Source organism: Mercenaria mercenaria, unplaced genomic scaffold (assembly GCF_021730395.1).
Source record: "Mercenaria mercenaria strain notata unplaced genomic scaffold, MADL_Memer_1 contig_1902, whole genome shotgun sequence".
NCBI lineage: Eukaryota > Metazoa > Mollusca > Bivalvia > Venerida > Veneridae > Mercenaria > Mercenaria mercenaria.
Genome location: NW_026459919.1, coordinates 51,805 through 78,053, shown reverse-complemented (window position 1 = coordinate 78,053; position 26,249 = coordinate 51,805). Strand labels below are relative to the sequence as shown.

The 26,249-nt window shown below is 32.0% G+C and overlaps 1 protein-coding gene across 1 annotated transcript in view; it reads right to left on the bottom strand.

Annotated features, from left to right (window-relative positions):
• Nucleotides 1-3,698: 3,698 nt before the first annotated feature.
• The window catches only part of LOC128551980 (uncharacterized), a 29,660-nt gene continuing 7,109 nt past the window's right edge, over nt 3,699-26,249 (bottom strand). The window contains exon 2 of the mRNA XM_053532956.1: nt 3,699-6,984. Within this exon, the coding sequence (XP_053388931.1) occupies nt 6,265-6,984 (720 nt within the window). The 3' untranslated portion in view covers nt 3,699-6,264. The remainder of the gene's footprint in view (nt 6,985-26,249) is intronic.

Sequence of the window (26,249 nt, the reverse complement as noted above, 5' to 3'; positions counted from 1 at the left end):
AAATGAATTTAATCCACTCACTTTGTTTTTACATAAAACAAGATAAAAATATGTTATTGCCACGGAAACAGAAGTGAAAATGTAGGTTTCATAGGTTAAAGTAGTGTCACTGGATAAAAATAGAAACAGCACTTATGAAGTTCCAATTTAAGAGCTGGTCTAATATTGGCTCATCAGTGCCATTGTGACATAGCATTTAACTTACATTTTGTTCCTGTATAGTTTGAAGTTGAACTTTGACCAAAACACCCTATTAGTCATCCAATGAACATAGGCATTTGTGCTATAATTATGGATGATCAGGATATGTCAGTATTTTCAAGCTTACATATAACCTAAATCACTGTTGATCTAATTGTCACTGTGACCTTTATATGTGACCTGTTGACCCCACGTTAGTCATCTATTATCCACAGACATTAATGATTGAACCCCTTCCTTGCTCAATGTCTATAATGAACTTGTCCATCTTTCAATTTAGACATTATCATTAAAAGGGGTTCTTTCCACAAAGATACTGAATGAATTTCTGAATAGTGCAGAACATGATCACACTACAGTCTAGGGGTCACTGTGATCTTGACATTTAACCTACTGGCACCTAAAGAAAGGATCATCTATTAATCTAAATCGAAATGAATTTTGCCAATGAAAGGCTAAATTATGCTGCTATTATTGATCAGTAATTGCCTTCAGTATTCTCCATATTTTGTGTATTATCATAAATTCCTTTAAAGTTACTTTCCATAATATTGAAGTCATTTTCAACATTCAAAAAAATATTAGATCATGGTATCAGACTAGGCAATTTGCAGTTTTCATGTTTAAATTTCATTCCGTTACTTTGTAACAGCTTATTTTCTATGGAGGACTTAAGATATAGTGAAATCGAAAGTAAACTGATATCCAAGAATGATATAATATATTTATGTAAATAATCCTGATTTCAAATCTCATTAAGATTTTGGTTAGAAAAAATTGATTTTTCTAGAGGTCTACTGTGTTATTCATACAATCAATAAGTGTCGTTGACGACAGTTATTTAAATTCCGTTAATATATCAAAAAGTATACTTATTATAACCTTTATCAGTGCGTCAGGATTGAAAGTTAAATAATTTGACCACCTTAATCAAAAATAACTTTTTTCTTCACCAAATTCAATCGAACTATGGAATGCACCTTTAAATGCCTTCCCTTTCTTGTTATCTAAGGCCAAATATATCAATAACCAAATATTTACGTTTACTTTAGAAATAGAATGCAATACATGGTCAGTTGTGTACACAATAAACATTTGAATTGATATAATTGCAATACTTTTATTTGGAGTTAAATTATGACTTCAACATGTTCAACAGAAAGGAAATATTAAGTTTAAGTTCTAAGCATAATTATGCAGCTTACTAGGAGACTCTGGACAGTGTATCACATCTTGTTCTCATAACAAATCACGTTTTAAAAAATATAAAATATATCATATAGCTGCATCATACCCAAAGCAAATATGTATTGATTTATATGTAAGGCCATACTATATTAATTTTTAGATTTCATCGACTCCAACTATTGTTTATACCTTCCCTTACTATTTTCATTTTATAAGTTAATCTATTGAATATTTCTATAAAGAATGTTATAAATTAGTTTCATTTGTTATTGTTTATAATAAATAAATCCATTTTACAAAAATAATTATGACTTGCATTACTTGTATCTGACTCTTCATTAAAGCAACAATAAAACATCTGATTTGAAATAAAAAATGAAAAACAATTCTCACTTCCCCTATTGATGAAAATTTAATCCATCAATTTATTCATAATAGGCTCATATACTAGTTAGGAATACTTAATATATATATATATATATTCTGCTATTCCATGAACTTGTGAAAAGGAGCTGCATAACTTTTCAGCAGCTTTGTTTCATTTATAACCATTTGTTGACAGATGATGGTCACTGAATGTTTCATTTTTCAAAAACCAAATTATTTTCACAGAAACAAAATTTATTATCAAATTTAGATATAATATAACCACAAACATTATATATAAAATAATGATGTAGGAATGTGATAAATAAAACAGTTTGACAAAAATTGGTATCCATATGTTACTAAAAGCAGTTGATTATGTCAGTGTTTTCAAGCTTATATATAACCTGAATCACTGTTGATCTAATTGTCACTGTGACCTTTATATGTGACCTGTTGACCCCATATTGGTAATCTATTATCCTTAGACAGTTATGATTTAACCCATTCCTTGTTTAATTTTTCTATCACGAACTTATCCATTTTTAAATTTGAACATAACCAATAAAATGGGATCTTACCAAAAAGATACTGATCTGAATAGTGCAGATCATGATCACACTACATGGATGTGTAGATGGATCATGATCTACACTAATCACAAAGACAGAATTTGTAATTGTGTCCAGCATGGTGAGGGTTGAAGCCTGGTCTCCATAAGCAAACGTATTATTCAGCTTTTTATAATAAAATATGTCAGTCTAGGGGTCACTGTGATCATGCCATTTAACCTACTGGCACCTAAAGAAAGGATCATCTACTAATCTACAGTGAAATGAATTTTGCCAATGAATGGCTAAATTATGCTGCTATTATTGATCAGTTACTGCCTTCAATATTCTCCATATTTTGTGTATTATCATAAATTCCTATTATTGCCTTCCCTTTCTTGTCATCGAAGGCCAAATATATCAATAACCAAATGTTAACATTTACTTTAGAAAAAAATGCAATGCATGTTCAGTTGTGTACACAATAAACATTAGAATTTTTATAATTGCTTTCATCATCACCAACCGAATTTACGTTTAGCGGCTTTGTTTTATTTAATTTGCATGCACTTTATGGGTCCCATTTTCTTGCAAATGTAGCACATTTTGTTTTGATAAAAACGTTTGCTTGCCTGGTGATTACTCTTTCCAATGTGCATATTCGGATCAAACATTGGTATATATATTTTTTATGTTTCCTCATGCTTTTTCGATTTGCCTGCAAACTGTTGTTTATTTGACAGTCTTATATACATTGTCAAAAGTCGAACGTTACTCAGACGAGTCCTTTGAGGCTTTTTGTAATGTCAGATCGATTTTGATAATATTCTATTTTGTGTATTTTCACCTTTAAGACCACACACGAGTCTGCCACGCAGGGTACCGTTTAAGGTATCCCCGAATTCACAATGTTCGGATAGTTTTGTTAAAGTTGCCATGTACTGATTTTTTTTGGATGTTCAATGCCTGTTTTATGAAAACAAAACCTTTCAGCAATAATCAGCAGTGATCTGTTATGAGTTTACACAAACCAACGTAACTTTTGTACGATTGTTTCTCTGGTGCAAACAAGTTGCACAACACAATATAAGTTTGCCCCTATTTAAGAATTAATAATGCAGATACTCTTTTTTTCATCTCTTATGTCATTGATATTAAAATACTGTACCAGCCTTTCTTCATACGAAAACCACGAGTCCTCAATTGTATCGTATATTTCGATTTTACTAATATATCCAGCCATTTTTACATTAAGAATTAACACAGTTTACAAGTTATCAATACGTCAAATCCATGAAATGTGAAAAAACACAGATATCAAGATATTCCCGTCGCCATTTTATCTGTGATTTTTAAGAGTCAAATATGTCTTATATGCTTTTAAGAGTCAAATATGCCGGTGCTAGGGGGCGTGGGCAGTGTTGCATTTTCCATTACTGCTCATGAACAGACACAGTCAAACCAAGTCTGCAATTTTCACTCTGCATTGTTCTCGGTGCTTCCGAGGGATCTACTTTTCAGATTATATTTACTTCACAACAGCGGGTGTTAAGTGCTGTGTGGCGGCCGTAAAAAGTCGCCCCAACTTCATCTTAGTGTTGTTATATTTTCTGGTCCTTCGGAATCATTGATTTCAACTCATTTAAATTTGAAGATTGAATACTGCTTAAGCCGGTGCTAGGGGGCGTGGGCAGTGTTGCATTTTCCATTACTGCTCATGAACAGACTCAATCAAACCGAGTCTGCAATTTTCACTGTTTGCATTGTTCTCGGTGCTTCCGATGGATCTACTTTTCAGATTATATTTATACTCTTTAATATACATAACGTATAAACTCATTAAGATACAATCGTAAACTACTCAATATATGTTCATATGTTCAACATTATTACAATATACAAGCTGTAGCACTTAAGCTACGCATTGAAGATGTGGTTTCATGTGTCTATTTATACAATATGATTAACAATTCAATTAAGATATATTGGTTTTCTTTCTCAGTACTTAAGTAAAGAAAAAAAAAATACAAAAAGAAAAAGCAAATAAAAAAATATATCACCAGTTTCGACATAAGAATTTGATGCATTGACATTCAAACTGTAGATTTAATAATATATTGATATATAATGGATTTATATTCTTTAGCTTAACCAAATTCATTTTGGACTTTGTGAGAGCTTTGGGATTAGCGCATTTAGCTTAATAAGTTAATCACACGACTCTGAAACAAAAACTCATGAGGTCGATACCAGGACGTGTTGAATATTCTGGATTATTTGATAAAAACAACTCTGCTTCTCAACCTCCACATATTTTGGGCATATGCAGAACTATTTTACTCAAAGCAATTAAAATGATTTTTCAATACCGATTCCTAAATGTCATTTGTCAAAAGTAATGTTCCTGATATCTTCTGTCCAGATAAATGTATTATCAAAAGGAAATCATATTTGCAAAGAGATACGGTTAAACTGAAAGTGATAAACCACGTATTGTGATTATAAAACATAGTGATTTCAGCCTAAGATTGAAACTGCTTAACGGCCGTGTTGAACTATGGAAAAATGATATTCGAATTTCAAATGACCTAACAATAAGGCAGCGTGCAGTTTTGAAAATCAGTGAGACCATACGCCAAAACGCCTAATTCAAAGGTGGACGACTACAAATAATAACAGAGGAAACTGACACTCATGATGCATTGAAAACGGGGCGTGCGCAAAATAAATCCAAAAGTGGCCCTGAAACAACAATCTCTGTAATTGAGTATACAAACCATAAACATGAATAAACATGCATCGATAACTAGAAACTAGGTCAAGGCCTTATACCTACTACAAATAATAAAAAAATGTTCTTTCTAGAGTGGAATGTAAAGGACTTGTTTTTCTTTTTTGAAACGTGGGAAACTGATGTTCAGAGAGTGATTTCGTATTTTAATGAATTCAAAGCAATCATATGTCCAGCCAAAAAATCTAAAAAAGGTGGTCAGAATATAGGTGGTGTAATGGTTTTGATCAGAGACTATATGGTCAAATATGTTAAAAAAGTTAGCCTAGATTTTCAGAATGGTGCTATATAAGAAAAACACCAACAAGTAACAGAGTTCGAGAAGAAACCCTTAAATGTGTGTATATATGTTTCCACCAATTGGATCACCTATCTATATCAATAAGACTACTGAGCCTCGAAAATGAAAATATTATCATGGAGAATCTGCATGAATTTGACACTACTTGATGTGGTGATTTTAATTTTAGTGTTCTTACTGCAGAACTAGATGAACTTTTATTGTCAGACATAAATGAAACATTATTCCAAGAATATTCTTAATGATACAATTACAACAAACAGAGTGTAAGGTTCAAAACAAACAAGGCAAAAGTTATTAGTCTTTTGCAAACATATGGTCTGTCAATTCTGAAAATCAAAATAACTTTATATTGAAACTTTACATTACAGCTTCTTTTTTGTTGTGGGCCTACTATGTAAATGCGCGGCTCTGGGGCTGTGTGCTTGCTTTTTTTCGAAATTTTAAACAAATAAATACTGGAAAACATGCAAAACATTAACATGTACATTAATATATGCATAATTTACCTGAGGAAATTTGGTAAATTCACAGTAGTGTCTGGTACAATACAACACGTGACATTTCAATAATCAGAATGACTTTTCAGAAACTGTAGTGTTATTGTCGTTTATTTCTATCATTTTCTATGCTCCCAAAAGCTCTTTACACAGATTCGAATACACATTTTCCAAACTATGACGTACCTATCTAGAATCACATGAAAATATCGCATCCTTGTAAATCCTTTCAACATCTAAATAAGTGTGCTCATTTTCTTTTAGTCAGTATCTGGAAATGTTTACTACATATTGAAACACATGTTTAGATTCGCGTGATGTAAGTAACAATATAGTAGCATCCGCGAAACGTCCACTGCTTTATTTTTATACACATGACTCATCAAACCGAGGCATTCTTCTTTTAGAGATTCTTTCATTACAACGTTGACAATAACTCCCGTTTAAATCACCGTCTACCTGTGAAGGTTTTCCGATTACATCGTGGATTGATTCATCATGGGTAAAAGTCTTAAATATGTGTGTTTTCATAACAAGAGTTTCTATTTCACTTATGTTATAATTTTTACATTGGGACTGTATGTAAGCATCCTGCGTTTTATTTATAAGATACGTTCGCCAGTTTTTGGACATCTGTGTTCCACAGCACAACCGAAGTATATCCCAGTATCTAAAATATTCAGCAACATGATTCATTTGTTCGTCTGATATTCTAAATATTGACTGGTATTTATAAACTATTGAATGACCTAATATCTTTGTCATAGACAAATCGGCAATAAAAGGCACTGTTAAATTGAGATTATGAATCCTCTTTAAATCGTGTTTGTGTTGATTATTTCTTGAAGTCATAAATATCCAGGAATCAGAAGGTAACCTATACAAGTCTAAAGAATGAGTTTTTATAACTGTATATCGGTCCAAATGTAGCTTTTTGAGTTTAGGTTCAAAATAACACCCAACTGTGTTATTTTCATGTTCATGAAGTATGGCTACTAGTATGCATAAAATTTGAAACTGCAGCGTGGATGCGGTCCTAGGACGACCGTATTGTAGAATAACCCTCGGGTGTACCGTATAAAATGCCTGTAATGGAAATCAAACATAGAATATAATTTTTACTGAGGTTCAACAGGATACTAGATGTAGATTATGTAAATGTTTATCATGACATATCCAAAAAATCATATACCTGGTTGACAGTTTCGGTCAATATCATGACTGGCTCACTGCCGGACAAGTCAGAGTGAACTAATTGTCCGTAAATGGTGCTTAGGGAGAAGGCCACCTGGTCATAGTGTACTTGTGTATAGGAAGAAGACTCAAACTGACCAACATCTTTGGTTTGATTCTCACCAACCTTTACAACACAAAGGAGAGAAAGGGTAAAAAGAAATCGAAGAAAAAGAGCAAAGGGATGGCAGTTTTATGTACAAACAGTGTCAGAAAGAGTGAGTAGGATATATAAAATTACGGCATACCAATAGACATGCGGCCCAACCAAACTCTTAGAAATTTATTAGTGCATCCAAAGGACAAAGTCAGCCCAGAAAACATCTGTGGATGTGTATACAGCATCAGTTGCAAGACTTATATGTTGGAAAGACTGGAACCTGACATATTAAATTTCTAAAAAATCCTGACTAAATTGAAATATGTTATAGTTTTGTAATTGTACTTGTATTGTAAATAAGATATAATTAAAGAAAAGCGAAATGCCGTCTCTGTTCCATGTCAACTACAGGGCAACCGATCATATAAAGAAGCAGTGCATCCTAATGTATTGTCTCGGTCAGGCAATATTGTGATATTGCGCTCTTTATAAATTTGACACTATTTCAGTCCAGGGCAGTACGATAACCTCTACCTCTCTACTATGAATAAAAAATATCAGAACAGGTCTACCTGCATTGACCTAACTCTACTTGCCTATAGGATTAGAAGCACACTGTATCAAGTTAAGAATCCCGTAACGGCGGAGCTTGCGACAAATTTACGTGCAATCTGGATTGTAAACGTTTCTCGTTTCTGGAATGATTTGCGTTTCCCGTTTCATGAACGTATTTTTGTCATCGTCAAATCAAGTGATTAAGTGCGAATAAAAATCATTCAGCCAATCAAAAGCTTAGTTTGCTTTCCCAAGTGGAATGACTACAGAAATAAAAAAAAATTGGAAAGAAAAAGAGAAAAAGAAAATAATATGCCGCCGTTTACTTCTCTAATTTGCAATATATTCTACTTTAAAGATGATTAAAATGTATCAAACAATTGTTCATGTTTCCATTATCTTCTACGGCACCGGGATGATACAGGAATCACAGAAAAAGGGCTAATGGTCGGAAAGAACCTGCCATATATTTATCATAGAAAATTATTAAACTATTTCTTCAAGTTACATTTACCGATTGAAAAAAAAATGAAAAGAACAAACAAACAAAACAAGTAAAAAGAAACAAACCAGCAAACAATTAAAGCTGAAAATGAATGATGAACAATATATTACATTTTCGACTTAAAATGAATTTCATACGAAGTATAAGTCAGCACGTAAACGCGCTCATCGGAAAGAGTTGAACATCTGAAATTTTTAGTAATATATTTAGTATTGGGCATTATTAAATATTTCTTCATATTTCTTGTACCAATAGAAATGATAAAATATTAAATATCTGTTTGAAATGAATTAGAAAAAAATTTTAAGTCAATGCATAACGCGCTTATCCAAAAGGGTTATTTATGATTGGAATTGACCAGATATACAGTTATAATTTGAAAAGCACTTGATTATTCTGATAAGAGTCAGACATTTATACGAACAGAAAACAAATGCAGTTTTAGCCAATTCAGACATTATTCTAATATATACAACGCAAGAAAAACAACTGTCGTTCATAGCCTTTAAATGGCACATTTTAAAGTTTAAAAAAGTGGCATGCGACAAATTATATTGCAAAATTTTATTATACCATTTAGAGTTTTAAACAGCTGACAGTTTATTATTATTTTAGTGTCTTTCTTCAAAAAATCTCGCTTCATACTTATGGTCTCATAGATACTTACTATACATGTATAATAATAAAAAGACGAATGATTGTGTCTGTGTTCCGTTTGTGTGAGATGAATTTAAATTCGGTAAGCGCATTCAAATAAAAACATAGATAATTTTAAATACGAGTGTGCAATACATATAATATGTGTTTACTGAAAAATACTTATCCATATCATTGCACAGAGGGAAACAACTAATTCATTTGGTATCATATATTATTTTGACAAAAAAAAATCTGTTGAAAATGCCTACGCAACCATATTCTTGTATATTACGTGTGTGAGTGTGTTAACTCTTTAGAGGAAAACACCACCACACACCATCTCTGTACTACATCCATGGGACAAGCCTGTGAAGACATGATCCGCTCCTACACGTTTTTTTTTTCCATCTGATTTTAAAGTAGTATAAAATCGTTTCATTTTTTTAGCATTTCAGTACTTTTAAATATATGAAGTTTAAAATATATTCTGAGCAATGAATAATGTCATAGTGGTGTCGCATTATTACAATTTATAAAGAGAGGAGATGAACACGTTTAAGAGAATCGGTTAATTTCAATATCACGAACTATTAAGGCAATGTTTAGATGTAAAGATTGTTTATCCTTTAATAACTTGTTTAAGTTTAAAAGCTATTATATTTGCCGCAGAGTCTTCCTTAACAAATCTGCATGTGAAATATAACTTGAACGTCTATTTAGATTTACTTTATCCCACTAAATTCTCTATTTGCGGACAAAATTCCCCTTTAATACGCAAGTGAGTTTGGATCGTATTTTTCATGTGGCTAAATTGATGTTTGATACCAGTGCACATTTTGAAGAAGTAGACAAAATCCGTTTTTAAGGGTTTATTATTATTATTATTATTTATTTATTTATTTATTTTAAGAAATTTATTAAATTGTTTGCAAATATTTAAAGTTTCGAATTCGAATGCTGAATGATAACAGTACTTTTATTTAAACATGTACGCAAACTTGAATCCTATTTAAATATATATGTATAAATACATCCTTAGCAACATCGATCCTAGTAACGTAGAGGACCCTCAGTTCTGACTATACCTAGATCACAAATACCGTATAACGGCGGTATTGCACTCTAACTCTTTTGGGGAAAGATATTGTTAACGTGTCAGCCAGTGTAATTCATTGCAAAATTTATATGGATTTTTATTATTTCCTGTTTTAGACTTTTACCTTTTTCAGTTTTACTTAGGGTACTATGTTCACCTTTTCATTCTACTTTTTTATATCGTGCATGTCTGTTTCCTTTATTTCCAATGAAATGCAGTGTAACTTCGTTTAACACAGAGAGATAGCAAACTGCTATTTGAATAAACACGAATTGTACAACTTTCGTCCAATATAGATTCATAAACTAATTTGTGAAAAATTTAAGCTATTGTTCATTCTTGAACCCGTTTTGTACAGTATTCAATTCACACGCCACGATATATTTAGGACAGGGGAATTTTAAAATCAAAGGCTAAGATAAACATTTTTAAGTATGTATGTGGCAGATCATTTAAATAAAATCTGAATCTCCTTAATAGTAAAAACATGAAGCAGTTGGTCCAAAGTAAATCGCGAAATGAAAATTAAACCTTATAATCTTAACATGCGTTAATTGGTAAATTTAACGAAATAACGGCATTGTGATAATTTCGTTATTGAATGAAACGATTCAGATTTTTCAACGTTGTCATATTTTTTTTTCTCAATGAACTATCGTTAAATGGTTTTCGTTTAACGGTGTGCATGTGTAAATTGATACGAATTTTCTTTTACACATTTTACTCCTTTTTTTAAACAAAATTATCTTTTCATAAGCGAAAGAATACCGACTCATTTCCCGAAATCGCAGAAATTTACCGCGAGCTCGCTCCATTGTATGACACGGTCTACAGTAAATTTTATTATATTGTCGGTATAACATATTAACATATGCTCAAAATACATCTTCATGTCATGTGAAAGGGAACAACGCTCTTCAATAACGCAAGATGTCACGAGCGTAATGGCAAACTTGGTAGAAACCATTTTACCACCCTATCAATTTAGAGCTGTTAGCTGCTCTCTTTATTTTCTACGTTACTTGCAGAGAAATTATGCAACAGACAACAGTACATTCTTTTGAATCTAAAAGAACATGTAAAACGAAAGTGTAGAACAGCAATGCTCAACTACTTCAGAATAAAATGTATCCGGAAATATCTTACCAAAGAGGCTACCGGAACCCTTGTCCTGTCATTGGTGATATCCCATTTAGATTATTGTCATGTCATTCTGTATGGTATTGCTCAAAGCGAAGTAAACAAAATGCAACGAATTCAGAACATGTGTGCAAAACTTGTTCTAAATCGAAGAAAATATGACAGTTCCAAGCAAGCGTTGTATGACCTTCACTGGCTACCAATCAAAGCTAGAATCACATTCAAAATGCCCACCTACATGTATAATTGTTTAGTTGGAAACTCTCCGGAATATCTTTCTGAACTTCTCATAAAACAAACACAGACAAGGAACTTGCGTTCTTCAAATTCCGTTACTGGGTGTTTCGTTGTTCCTTTCAACGTTCAGCGAGAGAAGTTTTGGTACTGTTGGACCTAAACTCTGGAATGAATTGCCTCTCGAAATAAGGAACTCAGACACAATAGATGTTTTCAAAAAGAAGTTGAAAACGCATTATTTTGGAAATTACTTTGCACTGTTTTAGAGACTGTGACTGTAAATTTTAAGAGAATGAAGTAACGTGAACTGGATGATTTTATTTTGTAAACACATTCGAATATGAACTATATTATAACAAATACAAAATACGGTTGTTTGTAATAATTTCTAGACATGTCGCAATAAACCACATATTCTTACTTAAAATAGAGAAAAGCGGAATCATCACAGGTCGCTCAACACGACAAAAACGAAAATGTTGCAGGCTCGGTTTGATTGAGCCTGTTCGTGGACGGTAGTGGAAATGCGTGCTACCGTCCACGCCCTCTAGCCCCGGGTGGAGCAGAACTCAACATTTATACATGCTAAAAGTACAAAAAGCAATTTAGAGACATCCGCAGATGTATTCAAAAGGCGATGAACATGGAACCTTCAATAATACACGTGTTGAGGCGTAATAACAAACAGCTGTCTTACTGTATCTTAATATTCTAAAATTTTATTAATCTTATCTGATGTCTGATTTTTTTAATGCTTACTAAATAGTTTATTCACAATGATATTTATGCTCATTTATGTTATATGTCATTAAATATCTTAATTTTTGTCGTATTTTTATGTATTTGTGAAACGCCATTGAATACGTTTTGCATAAAAATAGGCGTTTAATCAAATAAAACAGTTTCAGTTTCAATTTCAGTTTTTTTTTTCTTTATAACATGACATATCTCAGTCTCAGGTATTCCTCTTAGACTTACTTCAGGCACAAACTGGCATCGGAACAAAACCATCAGCCTTCCGTGAACAATATGGTTTATTTGCATGAAAGAATTATACGCTAAGTTTCGAACGCAATGAAAGTCCGATGCCAGTGTCTTAAAACATCTATATGAAATATCCTTAATATATGGTTATTTGGCACTGCAATTCACGTGTGTATAACACTGTTTCCCTTACAATGATTAAACAAGAGCTGTCACTAATGGTGACAAATGCCCCCACAGCACCTTGACCTTTGACCTGGTGACCCCAAAGTCAGTAGGGGTGGTGTACTCAATAAGTACTATCAGCATGTGAAGTTTGAAGGTCCTGGATAAAGTGTTTCATATGTAAAGTGCCTTCATGCAAAAAGTTAACGTTGGCCCCTGCGACCTTGGACCTGGTGACCCCAAAGTAAGTAGGTTTGGTGTACTCATAAAGTACTATCAGCATGTAAAGTTTGAAGGTCCTGGGTGAAGTGGTTCGCGAGTAAAGTGCCTTCATGCAAAATGTTAACGTTGACCCCTGTGACATTGACCTTTGACCTGGTGATCCCAAAGTCAGTAGGGATAGTGTACTCAATAAGTACTATCACAACATGAAGCGTGAAGGTCCTGGGTGCAGTGGTTCGCGAGTAAAGTGTCTTCATGCAAAAAGTTAACGTTGGCCCCTGTGACCTTGACCTTTGACCTGGTGACCCCAAAGTCAGTAGAGGTGATGTACTCAATAAGTACTATCAGCGTGTGAAGTTTGAAGGTCCTGTGTGCAGTGGTTCGTGAGTAAAGTGCCTTCATGCAAAAAGTTAACGTTGGCCCCTGTGACCTTGACCTTTGACCTGGTAACCCCAAAGTCAGTAGGGATGGTATACTCGATAAGTACTATCAGCATGTGAAGTTTGAAGGTTCTTCGTGCAGTGAGTAAAGTGCCTTCATGCAAAACGTTAACGTTGTGACTAACGTACTAACGAACGAACGAACGAACGAACGGACGGACAGTTGAAAACTAATATGCCTCCATTCGTGGGCATAAAAACAACTGAAATGCATTTTATACCAAAGAGCAATATTTAAAGACGAAACTTATCAAACACACGCAGACGGATTACAATGTAAAACATGTGGTATATTCTAACACCACATCAACAGAAGACAATTCGAGGAAAAGCAGAATAATATAAAGATACGCCGTCACCCTCAAACGACATTGATTTGATAAATATATTCCAATTAGTTATTATTGTTTTAAACTTAATGTTGCGGAAAGTATATGATTTATTTCGTCACACAACTAACAACAGGTAAGTGTCTTTAAACTAGTTATTCATTTTGAATCAAATAATGTTTGTTTAATGAATAATATTACTTCTATCAGATAATCTTCGTGGAATGAGTTCTAAACCTTGTATCAGGTATACAATTCATATATTCAAAATACATATTGTATTCATTATATGAAACTATGCCAAACATACTGACACCACTTGTCATCTGTAGGTATCAATATTTTTATAATGCTTTAAGGTAAGCATTTGTTTACTCAGATACTATGTGCATGTTATCTCAGATAGCTGTATCCAACTTTCAAGTAAAACTATGTCTCTTAATTTACTGAAATTTGTGCACCTCCGTTAAGAAAAATTCAAGTTTGAAACGTATACATGTACATCTAGAATAACGTAACTAAACTTTATACAATTTCTTCCTGGAAGTAAGTAAAATATTTATCAAAAGTCAAATTATTTGTACTTTTTGTTGGTTTCTTTTTATGACTTGTTTTAGAAAACTGTAAAACTTCTTTTCAGGCAGCTATACTGAGGGAAGCCACACGTGACCATAAATTTGTTACTAAAACTAAATAAATATAACATATATGATGGGCATATATATTTATTTACTTGTGTATGGTTAAAATCTACAAATCAGTTATGCAACTTGTGACAGATAAATACCTTTAAATTAGTTTTACATTTTTATGTAGAAGGAACACACAAATATGACAAATAAGTTATATGACTTTAATCAAATAAGTTCTTTTATTTGCAAGTATTTAGTATTCCCATTGGAAGAAAAAATCCACTCCTTTTCGTAATTTATCCTTTATATCTTTATCAATATGGAGCCTTTTCCCTGCCTTTCTTAGGATACATTAGTATTTCATCTGAAAGATATCCAGAAGATAGATAATCAAGTTTTTTTCCAAAGGTGGTATAAATTTCTATCGCTGATACTTCTTCTTATATTGACATCTCTCTGTTTTGACAGTATGAACAGACCATAATTTATGAGAAATAGATGAGTATAATTTATTAAAATTCTCACTTTTTGGGAGGTAGGTAAGTACCCGATCCAACAGCTTAATTATCAACTGGTCATGTTGAGGATTTTAAAATAAGTAATCAATATGTTACAAAATAACCTTAAGCAGGGCTACCTGTATCATAAATTGCGAAAATATTTTGTATTTAACGTATCTAATGTTTGGTTTTAACAATTTGTTTTGCTAGTTATATGTTTCTTTTGATGTCTCATCTTCTACAAAGGCATTGAGTACAAGCGTATTTTCTCTCTTTTTTGTCCTTGGGAATCACTTTTTACTTTTGTTTACATTGTCATGTGACTTTTTTTCCAGACGATGTGTGCGCGCGTTTGTGCTCATCCGAATGCTCTGAGTTTCGGTACCTTGAAACGTTGCATTACCAGCTGTTAATTCATTTTTGTTGTTGTTGTTGTTATACATGCTTTATCAAAAAATGTTCACGTTTTATTGTATTTAACATCTGATAAGCTTTATTACCTGTATAAATTGCTCAGTTTGTATTATTCACTCGACTATAATGTTTCCTTGACCTAATGCAATATTGGAGCATTAAAAGGATTTTTTATCTGATTTCATGAAATATAACGGTAACGAATGACTCGTTTCGTCAATTATCTGCACTATAGTTCGAGTAGCGAAGACCTTGTGTATCATCTATGAAATTTATTGCAAACAAAGCCAATGTACTGTCCTAAATTAGTTTTTGATCTTTTTACGTGTTCCTTTTCAAATATGATCAAATTATTTAAATAGCTTGTTTAAGATTACTGTATTCAGATTAGCTATCTTATTAAGGATTACTACCCGTAATAGGCCGCAACGTCACCAAAAGCGTACATACAGCTTGATAGTGTAAGTTTTGAAAATATCAAACGATAGAAATAAGGTGCATATTGACAAGGTATATAGTGACAGCATGTCTAAAAATATTTCCTTTAAGATTAGCTCCCGTGATAATATTGGTTTTTCATGAGTTATCTCCCTGAAAACTAGAAAATAATAATTCTCTCCTTTTCCCTCCGGGGAAATTTAAATTTCTTTTTGATATTTGTATAAGAATGATATAATGCAGTTTTCTACCGGAAAATTTTCTCGAAACTCAATTCATATTCTCATAATCAAAGAAATTATATATTTCCCAGAGGCACCGATGTTAACTTCAAAACGATTATCTCCCCCAAAAATGACAAAATTTGAAAAATATCTCTGTGAAACATTTTTGTTTTTGAATGTCTTTAAGGTTACCAAATTTCATTTACCATCCAGTTACAAGATATGAAATATGGCTATTACACCTTAATTGTTAAATGACTTAAGGATGTACGAGCGTTTTTTTTCAGGATATCCGCCATTTTGAAAAATGTTTCTTCAAATATTGCCTTCCAACAAAAGTTTTGCCGAAAATTAATGCTAAATCATTAAAATATGGCTAATAAAGTACCATTTAAGCAAATAGATTCTGCTTTTTGCGAAAAAAATTTTTTAACCCTTATTTTTGACTGAAATTTGCCTAAAATTGACGTAAGTTTTACAACGGGGTAGGGGTAGGTAATTTCAAATATCTATGAAAGTAGATCAGGTTTCGTTTTGATATTTTCCTGACTGATACATATAATGATAAGCTATAATTCAAATAAAAAATTTCAAGATATCTCTTTATTTTATCTGGAAAATATAAAGTAAATAAAAAAAGAACACAAAATATCAAAATTCACCAGTTTTTGACAATTTTTTCTTAATAAATCTCTTAGATGCACGGTGACCCCTACCTTTTTTCTTTCCATTTTATAGCATTTTTGTGCGTCATTAAAGCGTCAAAATATTTTTAAAATCTTACCGTCAGAATTTTTTTTGTAGATCTAAACACATTTTTTCCATTGAAAATAAAGTGGGTGGGGTAATTATGTCAACATGTAAAAATGAAAGAGACTTGTTTGTGACATTTATGCTTATATAATACTGACATCACCTTGTTTTCATATTAACCTTTAAGACATGAAATCCCTATAACATTAAATGGGATATTATATGTTTTATAAAGTACAACCATTTTTTCAATTTTACAAAATTTCAGAAATACTTAAACAGTGGGTGTAGAAAATGCACTATAAAATTGAAACGAGTTCGGTGACCTGTTTTTTCTTCTCTTGTTTGTCTTGAAAACTAATGTTCTTCAAGTTCACAGAGTATGAAAACATTCTTAACGTTAGAAAAAATGCGATCGTACATCCTTAAAACAAACCTCTTTATACGTTCTCAGAACGGGTTAAAATATAAATGTCTTGCGTAAAAAGATACTACATGCATGTTCTATAAATGAATTAGTGTCAAAATTATAGGCAAACAATAGTCCTGTTAAGTACACCAAAAATATAAGAGCAAACAATCTTGTTCTTTTGGCACACCATTACTCAAAATGCTTCACATTTAAAGAAATGTGTTATATATGCATAGATGTATACTTCACTTATTCTACGTCGGTTCTATTGAACTAATATGTCTTTAATGAACTATTTTTTAATTTTCTGAATTTACATTGAAATCAAAGAAACGAGAATGAGAATATATATATATATATATATATATATATATATATATATATATATATATATATATAGAGTATGAGAAAAAATATATGTTCAAACGGTGTCAAAAGTTTAATTTTATATATATATATATATATATATATATATATATATATATATGTAAAACAAAAGCAAGAATTTTTGCAGAAATTCAGAAATGAGAATATCAAAACAGTTTATGAGACATAGAGAAACTCAACCCCCATCATACTTCCACAGAAATTTCAGATGGGAAATATACAGAACGAACCTGAAGATCAGACAAGAAGAAGAAGAGAGAAACATGTATTAGACAATATTAAAACAGGAAGAGACCTTTTAGACTAACGGTCACAAAGCCACATGGAATTCAGCCAGGAAACAACTGGCAGACGCCTGACGGCTTTGCAAACTATGTGGAAAGAAGCCTGTGATCACGAGGAAAATATATCTAAGAGACGCTGGTTAGAGAAATCAAGTAATTTCTACCAACAGTACGAAATCAAGTTTAAAGAAATCTGTCAGATCAAAAACCCCTTCATAAAAGACGGTGATGTTGTTGTTACATTCAGCTCTAATAATACACAACAAATGTATGCTCTACTAGTACAATAAAAGAAACTTTTCTAACCAAAGATCATACGCAACTGCAGTCGAATCCACTAAGTACAGTACACAACGAAATTCTAAAACTATATACCACAGAGGAGCATTCATACACCAGTGACAACCTATATTGGTAAACAATTCAAACAACAGCAATATTACAATGGTGAGCGTAACAACAGATTAAAGAGCATGAGAAACAACCTTAACATTAATCATGAAGGAGCGCATCAGAATAATTTTAGCAGACCATGGAAAAGACCAAATCTAGATCTCAACATTCAGAATCGATCTTATCCGAGACAAAACCAGTTTCAGGATCCGACAGCTGAAACAAATTATGAAGGAGGAAGGAGCCGCAATGATTCCTTTTTTTTTGTACAGGAACCGGCGGAGACAACAGATCCGGTAAATTTAAACGGAAAAAGTATGAAACATGATATCAAGGTGATAAATCTTTCATCAAAACCTCTAACAGAAGCAAAAGTTGCAATTTTAAGTAAAGGGCTTAAATTTACATCAACACCTTCTAAGGGAAAATGTAGAAAAAAATAATAATGATATCGACCACTTCACAGGAAGCATAACATTATCAGAATATTTTAACGGGGAGGACGATAATGACATATCTATAGTTAGAAATAAAAGCGATTTTACATCTCCGAAAAATAGGAATTCGTCATTAGAAAAAAATATTGATAATCTAAATAATTACCCGAAGAATTTAAGCAGCAAATAGAAAATTAAGTCTAATATCTCTAGAAACGAGAGAAAGGCTATCGCGGAATTAGCAAATGATCCCGACATTATTATAAAAGAGGTCGATAAAGGCGGAGCGGTAGTTATCATGGACTCTTCACATTATAAACAGATGATTGAATCGCAACTGAACGACTCTGCGTATTATGAACAACTGACCACAGTCCCAAAGAGTAATGACTCCTTAAGGTATAGAAAATTAATAGATGGTTTTAAAACCTGCTTTACAGAAAAAGAGTATGACTACCTTAAAAACTTTGAGGTGAAACAATGGGATTTCTATGGTCTACCAAAGGTTCACAAAATCCAAGAGATGAATAACGCTTGCTCTTTGCAAAATTCAGAAGTAGTGACAATTACCAATGTTAGAGATTTGAAAATACGTCCAATAGTTGCTGGACCGAGTTGCCAAACTCACAGATTAAGTAATATGTTAGATATTCTACTACGTCCTTTGACAAAATACGTACAAAGCAATGTGAGAGACAGTACTGATTTTCAGAATGCACTACCGCTTAAAACTAATCAAACTAATCTGCAATTAATTTTAACAACATTTGATGTTGAATCATTATACTCAAATATCTCCCACGCCCTAGGACTAAACGCAATAGAAAATTGGATAACTAAACATCCTGAAACAATTCCATCAAGATTTACAAAAAACATTTATACTTTCTGCAACTTAATTTATTTTGAAAAACTACACGTTCCATTTTAATGATAAATTTTATAGGCAAATTAAAGGCAACGCCATTGGCACGAAATTTGCGCCAGTGCATGTTACATTAGTTATTGGTTATTTAGAAGAACTATTATACAAGAAAGTAGAAGAGAAATATGGAAATGAATTCAAAGAACGTTTTATACATAACTGGACAAGATTTTTAGATGACATATTCATTTTATGGCCCAAATCAAGAGAGGAATTAAACGTCTTCAATATAATACTAAATAAACTTCATGAAGACTTAAAATTCACTATGCAAATCAGTACGTATGAACTACCTTTTCTAGATATTTAATCAAACTGAAAGGAACAGAAATTGAAACACATATATATATTACAAACCAACAGACAGTAAACAGTATTTATTGATCAATTCGTGTCATCCTAAACATACAGAGCAGAATATTCCGTTTTCTCTTGCAAGACGCTTATGTACAATTATTTTAAAGAAAGACACTCTACATCTACGATTAACGGAATTGAAAGAATTCCTGACATCTCAACGATATCCTTTAAAACTAATTGAAAACGGAATAGAAAGAGCATTATCAATTGATCAAAAAGAACTGAGAAAAACAAAGGAAAAACAAGATGAACATGTAATACCTTATGTATCAACACACAATCCGAAAAAACTGGAGTTTTTTAATATAATAAGAGAAAATCTACCAATATTATATTACGATGCTACAATGAAAGAAATTATTTCACAAAATGAAATCATTAAAAGCAAGAGACAACCGGCAAACTTGAAGAAACTACTGACAAGGGCATCATCTACAGAATCTCTAAGGAAACCAGAAATAAAGCAGTGTGGAAAGAAAAATATGTGGACTGTGTAATTTACTGATAGAAGGTAAGTATCACTTCCGAAATAGTTGTCAATTCAATATAAAATTTTCCGGCACTTGTGAAATACAAAATGTCATATATGCTATGAAATGTTCTGGATGTTCAAAAGACTATATTGGAGAAACGTCTAATTTATGAAATCGACTAACTCTTCAGAAACAACATATAAGGAATCCGGAAAACGAATTTCTACCAGTCAGCCGTCACATCGCAGAATGCTCTAAGGAATCGGTTAAAAAATTAATGATAATAACAATTTATAAATTACAAGAAACAGACATATCCAAAAGAAGGAGAAAAGAAAACTTATTAATTCAAACTTTTCTTCCAGAATTGAATGCAAAATAACGCATCAATAAAGACATAGTGTCATCCCTTGACAAAAACTCAAAAGAGTAACGTCCCTTATTACAATGAAGTGACGTCGCTACCGAGCGACGTTACCAACGTCAACAGTACAGTTTTACTCCTGAAGATCCCGTAAACGGGTGAAACCTGTCGAGTTAAATTATTTCATATTAATTAACTGGATTAGCATCTTTATTCATCTTTCTTTCCGATATATATATATATATAGGAAATAAAGTGGTATATATATATATATATATATATATATATATATATATATATAATAACTCAACCAGTTTCACTGTGCAAATCTTCAGAAGTGAAAATAACGTTAAAAGTCGCATAGGAACGACGTCAAAATGAAGTCTAATTACAGAATCGTTACCTTTAACCAGTCATTTGCATTAATTTTTAGGGTTGTGTGTGCTTTTAAATGGAATTAATTTAGAATTTGTTTTCTCTTGGATTTTCGGAGGGTCTGTTTGTCTAATATCAAGACTTTATCAATTCTATTTTCTATTATGCTTTTAGGACAGTTTTGCGCTGATAAAAATTCTTGCAGTTCTTTCATGCGTCAAAGAAAAGTTATATCATTTGATACGATTGTGCAAATGCGTCAAGCCAAACAAAAGGGAATGTTTTCCTTGGAGTAGGTACTGCTTGATAGCGGTAGGTTTGTAAAAAATGTCAGTTTCGATTTTGCCATTTATAATATTAACTAGTAAAACTAAGAATGGTAGCTTTATTTCGTCGTACTGTATAGTGAATATTTAGTCCGGATGTAACTGATCAAGCAAAGAGTTTTGTTTGTCTAGGTCGCCCCGGGAACGTGTCCATATAATGCATATATTATCTAGAAATCGTTTTCAGATGGCTTTGAAGTAATCATCGAAATCCAAATCAAATTCTGTTCAACCTGCTGATACAAAATGTATTCAAGATACCCAAGAGGAAGTGTTGCATAGATAGGAGCGAACTTCGTTCCCATATAGTACGGGGGCCAATGAGGTCTACCATATATCCCCCCTAGACTTTTTTTCATAGGTACCAAATTGTTCGGCAGGACCAAATCTTTCAAAATAAAAAATGTTCCTATGAAAAAACTCTTTTGAACTATGTATGATTTCACTGTTTCCATGCCAACCATTCAATTTTGAAAAGGACGACCATATAGATGATAATCAGTCATATCTTGGTCAGTTTCTGTGATAAAACAATAAAAATGATGCCAAAATGGAGCTAAGACATTGGCCTTTGAAAAGCAGCATTTTTATTAAATTTAACTAATTTGCATGTTCATGAATATTAATGAGAATGTTAAAAAATAACAAAATTGTGTTAAAAAATAACATTTTCTAAGTTTCAAATCAATTTAAATGTACTAAGTAATAGAAAGAGCATTGAAACTCGAGGGTAAACGATTTGTACGAGGGGGCGTAGTCCCCGAGTATAAATTGTTTACCCGAGAGTTTTAATGTTCTTTCTGTTTTGTATCATAGCCATCCATATATGGTAGTTGTAGGCGTTCCACATTGCCATATACAGCAGTTCAGTGAGTACTTAAAATCCTTTCTTTACAAATGTGTAAAGCCCAGGTAAAATAAACCAATGCGAGAGCTGAAAATCAATAAAATACACTTTACTGTCTACTAATCCAGACACGCTGGCATACTTTCCTATCCAACAGTGCGGTAACTAGCGTGCGGGTATTAAATACCTGCACACTTTTAGTTACCGCACCATGTACTCGGTGTATGCGATTTACCTGAACCAAATTTGTTAAGAAAAAACACCGAGCTATGATACAATTAGCTTTGTTCTGGTCTAAAAGTCTCTCAGTGTTTTGTAATATATTATTTTGTTACTTTTATGGCACATTTGTTTACTCAAAGCTGGATGTGCTCAGCTAATTTGCATAAATTGAACCAGTGTCACAAACAACAAAATAAAATTCTCAAACCCCTAAAATTGAATAAAATGATATAATTATTTTGTATCAATGAAAAACCAATTGTTATGTGGTTAATAATGTATGTAGACATAGAATTAACACTTTATTAAAGAAAGAATAAAAATGTAACATACATTACACATGTAACGTTACCATTTCAACAACGTTGTTATATTGCTTCAATTATTCAGAAAATATTCCATAAACATGATTAATATTACATATTAAATAAGACATCGTGTCTAAAGTCAGCTTAGTAGAAGCAGACTTACACCCACCTGTACAATACGGAGAATAGCACTTGCCTGCAGAGAACTGAGTAGTTCCAGAACAGAATCCATAGACACTTGTTAGGTTAACTGATCAACATTACATGACCGAATTCCTTTTGCAAAGTGGTGCTTAACCAAAACTAATAAACAAAAGAAAATATGCTGGTATTTAAAGACACTTTAGATTTAAACTAAAACCAGCTGGACAAAATTGTTTTAGTGATACCAAGTCAAGATATAAGAACTATATAAAAAATTATACATATGAAATAAAGAAGATTATTGTAGTCATTTTGAAACATTTACAAGAAGACAGAATGTACAAAATATTTGTTTTGGTATTCTAAATTGTACAGACAATGACTAAATTATATTATGTGTTGGAATAGTCCTTGATATACCGTAACATTAAGAGAAACACTACTAAGAGTAACTATGCATCAATCATAACAAAAGTTTGATTATCAATTAAGTTACATACCAAAGTTTATGACAAAGACATTACCTCCCTTTGTCAAAAGTTCAAACTGTAGCAAGAAACTCGAGATTATGATACAAATTGCTTCCGAATGAAAGTGTAATCAAATTTCATTTATAAAAATAAAGTGATTTTGAGAGTCTATATCTTCTTTTCTCATTTGCTTTCTAATTTATGAATGATATGCTATAAAGCAACATATTGTTCATAACAGATAATCAACAAGAGAGCAAATATGCTATATTAGGTAACATTAAAGTGAAAACATTGTAAGTAACATCTTAATTAAGACGTGCAGAATTTGATTCTTGTAACACTACTGCCTAATAATTTGTGCATTTCATATTTTTCAGACATTTCGTCCGATTTTAAGTTCAAATTTTAAGTAATCCATGAAAATTCCCTATAACAGAACACTGTTTAAGCTAGTGCTAGAGGTATGATGGCAGTTTCACATTTCACTACATCTAACGAACAGACATAATCAAATCAAGTCAGCTATTATATTGCTCAGTTGTGTTGTTATGCTTCAAAAGGATGAGCTTAAAAACAATTTGCTATCCCTTAAACACTCTTTAAGTGCCATATGACGGTTGTAAAATGTCCCCTCGTACTCACTTTCAGTGTTATTTGATTTTCTAGTCATTTCGAACCATACTAAAATAAAATTCCTCTTAAGCCAGTGCTAGGGGGGCGTAAGGTGCTTTTCACACTTCATTACCTCTCATAAACAGCCATGATCCAACTGAGTTAGCTATTTATTTGCTTGGTTGCGATCTTTGCTTCAAAATGATCTTCTTAAAGTCTATTGCAAAATGTTTTCAGTAACTCGTACATACAGCACTCAGTATCTTTCTATCAGTTTTAAATAGCAGTATGTGGTTGTTTTCCTAACAATTTGGTTTTCATAGACTTAATATCATTCACATTCTTGACCGCTTTTTCCAATTTTAGGCTATAAGTTTAAATCTAAAGATTACTTGAAGTACCTGAAATTTAATTTTGTTTTTTAGTTTTTGTTCAGTGCAGCTTTTCAACAGTGAATATTTCATCAATAAGCCCATGAATATCTCAATACAATTCATGTGTTTCTGAAACTAAAAAACAAAATGCTTTATTTCGCACGTAAATAACTGCATTGATGCGCTTCACAATAACACAAAACGAGATAGGTAGTCCATTAAAACAATTTCCATGAAAAGAAGCCCCAAATTGTAACCCTGTTATCAGTGTATGAATGTTAGCAGGGATGTATATATTATTAATATATACAGAATATATACATAAAAATATATAATCAATGTAAAATGTAAGTATTGACAACAATATTGAAACCATCAAATAAAAGAACAACATATTTAAGAAACAGATATTAATATAATTAAACTGATAGATGCATTAATTCAAAATGAAAAAAGGAACACTGAATGTGTAATGAATGTTTCAGATGATTTCTTTGTTGACAAAAGTGAAGAAAGAATGTTGGAATTAATACTTTAAAGTTTTAACAAATCCATGATATCATAATATTGAAATCAATGGTTCAGATTTCTTCATAGATATTTCTAAATACAGCAAAGTACAGTGGTAACGTACTTTAAAGCGCCGTTATGGAAAAAAATCTCACTGCTTGGAGCTGTACTACTTTGTAGAAGTATTTAACAACTTGGTAACTAAATATTCCTCTACCATTTTATTTTCTGAGAAAATAACGATACAAAAACAAGATTACTGGAATGGTAACATAACATGTGTTAAGTAAGTTACAAACAGATTCCTCCTTCAAATCAGTATTTACATTATATTTTCATGTGTTTCAGCTCAAATAACACAAGTTCATTGATCACAGTTTAGTTCATCATGTCGTTCAGTTTTAGTTATATCTTGTTTTCAGAGATGTCTGTTTCAGCATAGATTAATTTAAGCAAATTTGCTAAAATACCTAATGTAGAAACATTATTTACCCTCACAGTAATAAAATACTACTCTACAAAACACTAAGAGACCAGATCAAAGCTGTCTTATCTATATTTTCTAAATATACCGATTCCTTCTCCAAAATGGTGTTCAAACTTCATTTCCAAACAATATATCTCACATAATTGTTATTTCATTGATAATATTTAATTATATCATTTTATTAAATTTAAGTGGTATCTTGTTTCCTGAGATGTTGGTTGTGATTATGGTTAATATTATGCAAATTAGCTAAACATACCCATTTTGGAGTAAAACAAGTTACCATCAGTGTTACAAAATACTATTTAAGAAAACACCGACAGACTTTCAGAACAGATCAAAACTGTTTGGTACACTTAAATTGATTTAAAACTTAAAAAATATTATTTTCTAATAGAATTTTGTCATTTTGTAACATTCTCATTTATATTCATGAATATTCAATTTAGTTAATTAACAGAAACATGCTTCTTTAAAAATACCAATGTCTTAGCTCCATTTTGACACCATTTGTATTGTTTTATCACCAGAACTGGCCAAGATATGACTGATTATCCTCTATATGGTCGTATTTTCCAAAAATGAACGGTTGCCATGGAAACAGTGAAATCTTATATAGTTCAAAAGAGTTGTTTCATGGGAACTTTTTTTATTTCGAAAGGGTTGGTCCTGCCGAACAATTTGGTACCTATAAAAAAAGTCTAGGGGAGGGGGGATGCATGGTAGACCCTATTGGCCCCCTACCTAATAGCTGTTCCCTTCAAATGACGATAATAATTTCACCAGTTTGACGCGGGATCGTCAAATAAATGACGTTTTCTCTAGGCGTCTATGTCTTGTCGTCATTAATAATGCTTGCGTCTTAGAAATGAGGCCGCTTAAGTTTTGCACAATTATTTATTTAATTTATTGGCAGTTGTAATGTTAAAGCGTTAAGAGATGGTTAAAACGATTTAGTAAAGTGGTTTTCTTTTATTCTCCGTAGAGTACTGTTATTTCGATAGATCGGTATAAAGGGGATGTTTTGTATTT